The sequence below is a fragment of the Manduca sexta genome, chromosome 27 (genome assembly GCF_014839805.1).
Source record: "Manduca sexta isolate Smith_Timp_Sample1 chromosome 27, JHU_Msex_v1.0, whole genome shotgun sequence".
Taxonomy (NCBI): domain Eukaryota; kingdom Metazoa; phylum Arthropoda; class Insecta; order Lepidoptera; family Sphingidae; genus Manduca; species Manduca sexta.
In genome coordinates this window covers 15,086,518-15,097,222 of record NC_051141.1, presented here as the reverse complement: position 1 = coordinate 15,097,222, position 10,705 = coordinate 15,086,518, and the positions used below count along the sequence as shown (strand labels likewise).

At 34.8% G+C, this 10,705-nt stretch overlaps 1 protein-coding gene across 3 annotated transcripts in view; it reads right to left on the bottom strand.

Moving 5' to 3' along the window:
* The window catches only part of LOC115445608 (PHD finger protein rhinoceros), a 65,705-nt gene that overhangs the window by 14,022 nt on the left and 40,978 nt on the right, over nucleotides 1-10,705 (bottom strand). For all 3 annotated transcript variants that reach the window (XM_030171936.2, XM_030171934.2, XM_030171937.2), the window contains exon 5: nucleotides 494-683. In XM_030171936.2, coding sequence (XP_030027796.1) covers nucleotides 494-683 — 190 coding nt within the window. The remainder of the gene's footprint in view (nucleotides 1-493; nucleotides 684-10,705) is intronic.

Here is a 10,705-nt window from a genome sequence, read left to right as displayed (position 1 = left end):
TAATGAAAGGGTCACTGATTTTTTCCTAATATGTCTTAATAATGAAATATCGAGGCTATTACGTTATGCGTTCCAAATTTTCAAATGAATTGTTCGCTGTATGACATTGATTAAATTGATCAAAAGGAGTACTATTTACATAAGGTGCTAGTACAATTAATCTCAAATGAAATCTACTTATGAAACAAACCCTTAATGTCAAAGCCAAACGGGTGGCTTCAGTCAGTCAGCCCCTTTAGTATGAAAAAAAAAACACGACACGAGAGTTCGTATTGTTCTATTGTAATTGACGAGAAACAAACTTGTGATACGTAACTTGCTTTCTCAACTATTCGCAATCATAATCAAATGACAAACTCTCGCTTCGCATTTATTATGCCACATTCCATGGGAGTATGTCTTGGTATTTCGTCTAAGTAAATGTATTAACATTATAATTAATGAACGTAAAGGATACGCTTTTAACCCTCCCGCAAATAATCCTCGTACTTACCGTCTGGGATGATGGTAATGCCATAGCAGGCTTGGTGCACACAGATATTACATGAGTCACAAAAGACCATCTCATTTCCATCCTCAGAGTCGGGCGAGCGACACACGTCGCATATCACATTCTCATCGTACTCTATACCCAACCCCTCTTCGGATTTCATTATAGCTTGTATCTTGTCCCAAGTCCGAATCTGGAAAGGCGGATGTAGCCAATGAAACATTGGACTGCAAGACGGCAAGTAAAATAAAAAAAACAAACAAATAAATTAAACATACAAAACAAACAAATTGAAAAATATGAGATGAAAATTAGATAGAAGACTTTGCAGCCTTCATGATCACGGGCGGGACGTCGCCTCCGTGACCATGAAGGCTGCAAAGTCTTCGAAACGTCGGGAGACAGTTAAAATATAAAAAACCGCGATAGAATCCGAAAAGCAGTTTAATTTTAATGTCTAACATTCGCGGAAACATAAGAAATCATTATGAAAATTAGATAAAACATTGAAAAATAGATGATGGCTATCCGAAATCAATATATCATAAAAGTTAATATAGTACTACTAATTTTTATTTGTAGCATGAATTTACTTTTATTTTTATATATTATGGTACCTTGTTTTTTAGTTTAATGTACACCGTACAAAGATTGGTCAGCATAAGATATAAAATTATACAAATAGATAATCACTAATAATCAAATAAATAATTATGTCGCATTATGGCGATACTGCAATAAGTGACACCGTGTTGCAGCAAAACTACGCTCCTCAGCACAGTCTAATTTTGTTTACATGGTTTTAAGTAATATACTACTACCACACTCAGTGGCGGTTCTTCCATAGGAGCCCAAAAGCCTGGCTTGCCCTAAAATTATTTGCACAAAACGGAATATAGAACAAAAATCATAATTTTATCGGTCGGTACAGTAAAAATAAAAATTTCCGCGCTAAGTGTCGGTGCACCGAGCCGATTCGCCTCGAGCGCACCTACACACACACTAACACATACCACATCTAAACCGTATTAGTATGCACGCATTTCATTTTTAATATAAAACACGCGCACAAAATATATTCCATCTCTCTCTCTCGGGTGGGCTTCTATGAGGCTTTTTGCCTCGGTATTTTTTCCTTTCCACTTATACATTGAATACGGATAAAATCCTACCACACACGTATAGCTATAGTATAACAATGTTGCCAAGTCTTTGCACTTCTACTAATATTAAACATTTATTCTAAATAATATTACTTATTTGGATGAATAATCTTTTATTTTTCATGTATATTTAATGATTTTAGAATAAACATAATTCTATTTACATAATAATAATTATATTTATGTATTATATGTATTTTAATTAAACCTTTCGTATAATTTAAGTAGAAATTTTGAGTATAATTTGCGATTAGTAACTGGCAACACTAGTTGTTTGTTTTGATTGAGCCGGCGATAAATTTTTAAAAGTTTTTGAGTTTATTACGTGTTTTTGAATTATTTAAAACATTTAACTATAAAGAAGATGAGTGAAATAATACCCTATAATAGTTTCAAGTGTGTGAAAGTTTGATAGCCGAGAAGAAAGTAAATTTGTTAGCTTATGATGAAAAACAACAACATTCAACAAGCTGGCGAGAGGCGCGTAATGTACTCCTGAGTTGAAGAACCTTATAAGGTATTTATTCTAGTATCCAAAACTAATTGGCATGATGGATACTTCCATACGAACAAACATTACCTAAGTTGCATCATTGGATTTGCACATTTTTCTCGAACGAGAGTGTTTGGGATACTTCTGGTTAAAGATAATGATTTAATCGGCGCTGTATGCTAACTAATTGGCATGATGGATACTTCCATACGAACAAACATTACCTAAATTGCATCATTGGATTTGCACATTTTTCTCGAACGAGACAAGTGTTTGGGATACTTCTGGTTAAGGATAATGATTTAATCGGCGCTGTATGTAAGAGATATTCCAATTTACAAAAACATATAAACGTAATAAATTCGGTAAACAGCGAAATATAACTTTATTATTTCAGTAATTAAGTAGGTACAGTAGGTAGATAGATACGTGACGAAATTTCAAAACAAAACATTGCGCGTCCACACTCGACAGTCATTGTATTGTTATTTTTTCTGAGATTGGTTGATAATTGATATAGGTAATTTAACTTCTTTTAGAGGTCATGACGGGCCAATTTTTCTTAACACTAGTTTTATGTGAAACGGAAACGAATTTCTTTTTGTACTGCTTTGGCTTGCCCATACCCGACATGGTAGGCACGCCACTGACCACACTACTCTTCGCATCACTGCAACACCGCTTAGTGCGGTTTCACCTTAAAAAAGTCATGATATTCCAAATGTTTTTTTCACAATATTATATTACTATTATTGCACTAAACGTCGATGGACATGTTAACGATACCTAACCCTTTTATGACGTATGAAAGTTGACGAGCGCCGTACAAGATTAAAATTAGCCAAACACTAGATAATATACCATAACATGATGCACTGCAAATGACATTGTTAATATTAAATATTTTAACCGCCTATTTCGAAACTTTTATTCGTCGTATGCGCCCAAATAAATAGTACTGAATATAATAAGTACTACCTACATTAGCTGTTTAATACGATGTCAAATAAAACTTTCTTGAAACTCGTAAAGCAGGTCCTTAAATATGATAAATAATTCCATAGTAACTGACAAAATAATAGCCTGAGGTAAAGCCTGGACAGGCGCTAAATCGGAAATACCGATGCGGAAGCATCCTCTAGAGGAAAACTGCACGGAGATGATTTTGGCTCGATTTGTTATTTTTTTAATATTTTTACTTCGAGTTAAAAAAAGTAAGTGAGTTTAGGAAGAAATCGAATAAAATTATTTTTCTTAGGTGGAGCGCTATGAGAATATCTTACGATATTCGATCATTTTTATTTTAAGGCTTTTATCCTTTGTTTGATTTTCAGAACAGAAATTAAAGATATAAAACCTTTCACCTATGACGTCAATTCTGTAGAAGCCCATAACTTTAAAACTAAATTTCAAATAAAATAGATATTACACATTCACACTCGCATCTACTCGAACTGCAAGTAGGTTGATTATTAATGAATTTCAAAAGCCAACATTTACTTCGCTGTCCCCCCCACGTGAAATATCCCATTGGTGATTATAATATAAAATGAAGGGAAAACCAGTACTCAACATAAATCGAAAAGTATAATTCACTATAAAGTGTAACCTACACGTTACTAAGACGTCATAATCATGCTATGCTCTCCGTAACATATTAAACTGCATGTGGTTCATGCTGATATCACACGTTACACCGGTCATAAACTTCGCGCTACGAGGCAAAGTGTACTTGATCCACAAAAGAAAGTCATAATCACGTGCGGCAGTTTAAAAATCATTACCACGTACGAACAGTGACAGTCATATTGGACGTTATGGACAGATTGATGAAATGATTGAGAATAGTTCAGACAGAGCGTGGGCACATGTCAAAGGGATAATTAACAAGAGAGGTATAACGAGATTTGTCGCTCTTACCGGTTTCCCGGGCACAAAGCCGAACGAAATCCCTCAAAGATCGAACAATAAGAACGTGTGTGGAGTACATTGGCCAAAACGAAATTCATAATCTACAAAATGTCATCTTTATAATTATAATTGTAAAGAATTAAAGTTTATAATTATCGCATCATGAGCCGATTATTCAAGTATCGCATAAAATTTCCAAAGTAGTCGATATGTTTTACATTTTTATTAAGTCTAGTCATAATTTATTTTATGGATCAATACTATCTCGACGATTGAAAAATTGGACCTAAAAATAAAAATTAAGTTTTATTAATTTTTCAATCGTCTATACACATTTTTAAATCAACTTTACAGGTTGGGTAGTAAAATACTTTAAATTCTAAGAACTAATACAAAATTTTAAATGCCGAGTATAAAACGAAAAAACGCCGAACAAAGCTCAGTCGCATAGGTATTAATTAACATTCTATTGGTCCAGAGCTAACTGTATGTGAATAACATGAACGTTCGGACGACAGAGGGGCATGACGAGGCTGTGTGATTTCTATATTTCGTCTGGTTGCTGCGACTTACTATCAATCGGCTACAACAATTTCTATGGGGCCTACACTAATTTATACGCAAAGGGAAATTTAAGCTATTTTGTACTCAGCCAAATTTCAAGTACAAAATAATTAAAACCTTCAGTATTAGCAACAGCTTAATACAGCGTCTCAAAACTGAATATAAGTGCTTCTAAAGACTTTATGTAAGGCTGGCTGGATAGCGCCAAAAGTTACCTTTTATCCAGAAAATACCTTTGTTATTTTTTTTAATTAAAAAAAACAATGTTACATAACGCTTTGTACGAAAACCCCCTCCCGCCCCTGTTACTCCCCGCAAAATTGCGTTATGTAATACTTGAGCGGCCCCCAAACACCATAGTACTTTTATTCCGTGGAAAGACACGCAAAATGCACCTGTAACAGAGTATGAGAGTACGAGATAAAATCAAAATCCACAACACAAAAATAAAACCCCACAACAGCGGCATACACGGCACTGATCCCTCAATAAGATTTGAGTTTCGCGTAAAGATTAGCCTCGGTACAGGCATTAAACCTATAGAGCGATTCCTGGTCCTAGGACAATTCACGAAGTGTGAACACTTAGTTCGTATCAGAAATACACTCATTGTCAAAGTAAGAGGAATGCAATTAAATTAAAATAAACCTTCTGAAGTTCGACATGTGTTAAAACCAAAAGGACAATACTTAATGTACTAAAGAATGAACTATTTATTTTTATTTAATAATCGCAATAGGACTAGATTGTTTTAGTGGCGTAGTTGTATGAACCTATTGTGTACGTCGTATAACTTTCGCGCTGAGATCTCTGGTGCGATATCCGTGTAGGGAAAAGTGATATTCGGATTTTCTGTTTTCCATACACTTGGATGCTAAGCTGACGCTTATTGTTCTGGCAAAAAATAACACACCTCATTAAGAAAAGCGGCGATACCCTAGTTGGTTGTGGAACGGACTGCCGAGACGAATGTCCGCAGGTTCAAATCGCAAGGGCCCACATCTCTAACTTTTCTAAAAATTATGTGTGTATTCTTTGTGAATTATCGCTTGCTTTAACGGTGAAGGAAAACATCGTGAGGAAACCTGCATACCTAAGAAATTCTCTATTAGGAATTTTCGAGGGTGTGTGAAGTCTACCAACCCGCACTCGGCCAGCGTGGTGGAATAAGTCCTATTCCCATCCAGTAGTAGAGGAGGGCCGTGCCCAACAGTGGGGCAGTTATAATACAGGACTGATATTATATTATATTATTAATAAGACTGTTTATTGAGCAAAATATAAATTCTGGGTTATTTTTAAGCTTTTAACCACTATAATAAACTTGGTCGATAAAATTGCAACGTAATATTCCACTTATTGTTAATTAGCCTAAGGAAAAGAAACTCCTTTAACATGGCCAAAATACGCACCGTTCTGTGATTTTATGCAAAAACCAGCAAAAAAATCCAAATATGCAAATTCATATGACCCGGTCTCTAACGATCACAAAGTAAAACGAATTTAATACACCAACCACACTATTTGACGACATATGATCATAGTGTTATTATATTATATATTGTTATCGTAGTGTTAAGTCTGCTGGAAAATCTAATAAATAATTAGTACTTATTAGACGTAAATTGTCACTTCGCGAGAATTAATATAAATAATATAAATGTTCTACGGCGCATCAATTTATAGTACGGTGTAAAATACCTTACTTATTACATCCCTCTTTTTTGATCGGGGGTAAAAATAGTACTTAAAATTCCAAGTAACTAAAAAATGGATAGACCTCCATTGATGTAATTTCATGATTATCACTAGTGACGGATTAAATTTTCCGAAAGGGACACCGACAGAATATATTGGTACTAATATGTATAAATCCGGTCTGAAATTCGTTCTAATGATTAGATTCAGAAATATAATTCATTACAGGAATTATATAAAAAAGGAAGCCGACAAGAATCGGGTTATATGGGCCCTTCGCAACTGATGATTATATAACATTATCCACACAAGTGATTATTATTGACTTATCTTTCATGCTTATAAAAAAACTAACATCATATTTATAATAAAAAATTCCCTATGCAAAGCTTATAATATGGTTCTAAAAGCATAAATCCTATGACGAAGTATTTCATATTTCTTTCCGATATTTATTGAATTTTTCGTTTTATTTAATATTGCTGATATTTAAATCCTTCTCTTCACAGAGAATAAGTAATAAAGTAGGATGCAGAATATTAAATGTACTAAGCTGAATTAAATAAAAACTCTATCATAATAAAAACTCAAACCCTCCAAATCGAAATTAAAGTGCGCGAAACAAGAAAATATTTGTTAGTGGAATCAATGAATCATTCTACTCGGAAGCTAAACAGCTCAGATTTAAATTTGCTACGATAAAGGGAAGCTAGGTGTAAGCATTTTACTAGACTTTCATCTTATTTATTTAGTACCTTACACACTAATTCACAGGCGCACTTAATGCCGAAAGCATTCTTTACAAGTCAACGTTAGTGGTGTAAAGGTAATCATGATAAGTGCATCAAAGGTACATTAAAAATAATGTTCAACTTACATAAACATTTAAGCACGACAAATACGCATAAAATTATACATACTAAGTATATTACACATTTGGCCAATGTGTACCTAACATATAAGAAATATAAATAAATAAATAAGTATATAAAATACTTACACTGTGTAATATATAAAAGGTCATTTTGACATTGTGTTACTAAATGATGTTCAACTTACATAAACATTTAAGCACGACAAATACGCAATAAATTATACATACTAAGTATATTACACATTTGGCCAATGTGTACCTAACATATAAGAAATATAAATAAATAAATAAGTATATAAAATACTTACACTGTGTAATATATAAAAGGTCATTTTGACATTGTGTTACTAAATGAAACCATGTGGCTTCATTTACGAGTATGTATTCGTCTTTACTTCTGCTAACATTGGACCAAAAATCTGCCATTAATAACGAATATTTTCACAAAACCTCTCGGTTTAAGTTTACTGATTAATTATCAATCAATAAATCAGCAATATTATCAATAAATTTACTGATTTATTGATAATATTACTGTTTACAAAAAAATGGAGTGTGCATGAGTGTATTTCTGACTAAAAGTGTAATGCCTATGCAGCTAATTATCTTAGAGTATTAGTAGTGGCATTAGCGCGTGTAAAATGAAAATCATTTTATATTGATATTTATTTTGTTCTCTTCCTGTTCATTCAAAAGTAATTGCCGAATTCTCACTTTGAGTGCGTAGCGGTGCTGATTACCGTCAACAGAGCGGTTAGCTCGTCTCGTCAATCAATTAGATACAATATAGTTAAAAAAATATTTTGTTTTAATAAGACCATTCGGAAGGACAAAACGCGGAAGAATGTGATCTGTATGAGGACGAAGCGTGATCTGGAGTGCAGAACGCGTCTTGGCAAATGTACCGTGGGTCTCTCTGTGGCTAGCCAGATGGCGGGACGATTTACAAGAGAGTCGGCAGCGACTGGGTGCGTAAAGCAGCAGACCTGCTCTCTGGCGTACCTTGGGAGAGGCCTATGTCCAGCAGTGGACTGCAACGGGCTATAATGATGACGATACTTAAAACTTTTTGGACATACATGATATCTATTATTCTCCATATCATAATAAGTATTTCACTGTTCAAAACGAAAATCAAACTGGAAACGTACACGTTTATATTTCATAACAAGGCTAATAAAAATATTTATGTAAAAATTACGTGAAATATTTTGGAGTCATATGGTGTAGATTTTTGTCCATTCCACGACGCGACTAAGCCCTCAATTAATAACTGACATAGTACTTAGTAGTGACCAAAAATGCTTTAATTATATATTATCCGTTTGAATATTTCGCTTTATTTCACAGAAAATATACACATATTTTTCAATGGATTCAAAATATGTATCGATTAAAACATTATAGACAAAGAGCTACGTTTTTATTTGCAATAGCCGATTCCTTTGTAAAATATACATTGCACAGAGTACACGAGAGGTACAGAGTATTTGCCTTGTCAAACGAAACTAAAAAATAAAAATATATTCTTTTTGTACATATCAAACATTAAATACGTCAAACTCTAGCGCGGTTGAAAACAAAGGCAAAGCGTTGTCGGAATAACAGCAATAGATTATTATTTCGACCAATTCTAACCCTAACGTGATTGACACCGGAGAGGAATAAAAATTGGAATTTCGAATTTCACGCACCCACACAAAGTGTGTTCCTACGCAATGAACAAAACAGATATGCCAAAAAATTATATTATTAACATGTTAAGATTGTGGAACAAAAAGGAACTTTTAAATACGTATGTGTATATATACACAGTATTAATATATATATATGTTGGGCTTCGAGTCGCCCTTGCAGAGTAAGTGTGGAAAGTAAACCAGGTTTTCCGTCGAATAGGAACTTATATTTTCAATAGAGTGAACACATTTGACAACCGTATTAGACTAGCACACATTGCTTATTAACAGTACATTGTTATTTCATTCCAAATACAATAATTCAAAGATACATACTGTTATACATATTATATATATATATATATATATATATATATATATATATATATATATATATATATATATATATATAATTATTATAATTTTTTATGCTGTGCTGCGTTACGATGTAATCAATCGCGAATTGCGGTAGAAACTGACAAAAAATGAGTTAGGTTCCAAGCTACGTTACGTGTCGCGTGGACGGTGACATTTATTCGTCAGATTGACACGCAACAAGAGCCGATCTATCAAATTTTTATTTTTAAACGAAATTTTAGCACCGTTCCGTATTCGGGAGATGGCCACTTTTGCAACTATGTGTATGTGTGTAATCGTGAACAATTCCACGTTTCGACATGAGGTTCATGAATCGTGCCATAGTCAACATCACCCCGAACATCCAGCCCACGTGTATGATCCGAGCTTTTTTAATATGTTTTTAAACCGAACAACTTAGCAACTAAGAGATGTCAGTTTACTTATATTATAAAATGTATTGTGGTATAGAATCTGTCTGTGCGAAAAGTGCTTTATAGATTTTTTTAAATATTTGAATAAAAACTGACTTGTACCACTACTTCGGGGGCGGAAATGTATTTGGTACTTTGTACGACCACCGTTCTGAAGTTCCGGTTTCGAATCCCAGCAGGGGAAAGTAATATTGGGTTATTCTGCTCAGTTACAGTTAGAAATCTGGAACTCGTGCCTGACATGGTGATAGGTTGGCCCCCTATCAATTTATGGGACGGAATCATTTTAGCCGGGAATCGTCCACTCCTGGACATAGACTTCCCCGATTGGGCGCTATAGGTATCCGTTCTGGGCTGCCCTCATCCATTGAACCCCGACGACCTTCACCAGGTCGTCCATCCATCTCGTTTCTCGTGGTTCGTGGTCGCCACTCCAGAACTTATCCGCCCCTACGGCCATCAGTTCTACGAGTTATGTGTCCTGCCCACTGCCACTTGAGTTTCGCAACTCTAAGGGCTATGTCGTTACTTTGGTTCTCCTGCGAATCTCCTCAAAACTCTGAGCATAGCCCTCTCAATTGCCCTCTGGGTGACCTTCAACCTTCTAAGGCCCATAGTATGACGGAGAGTACACATGGTAAAAAGGGAGTACCCAGGTTTTCTGCCTATCCCTATTGGAATTTGTTTTAACAAGAGAAGGATTGGTCTATTTTGAATTTAAAAGTCTTGTATATTAGAATAAGACATGTAAGTTGCACCACATGTTATTTACGATTAAATTTGTTGTCTACACATCGGTGAGTGTAGCCTCCACTTAAAAATTGTTCGAGTTAGTGTTCGGATACGTATCACCCGTGACTCCGTGCACACTGAGCGTATCGGTTACACAGTGATATTGGGGTTAGGCTCGGCGGGATGCTATGATGTCTGGACACAGCATTATTGCGTTCCCCACAATACCAAAGCATCCAAGTCCGACAAAGATTCAGCTATACAACTGTGTGTATCACGTGTATACTTATTTCACCACAACGTATTCCACTAC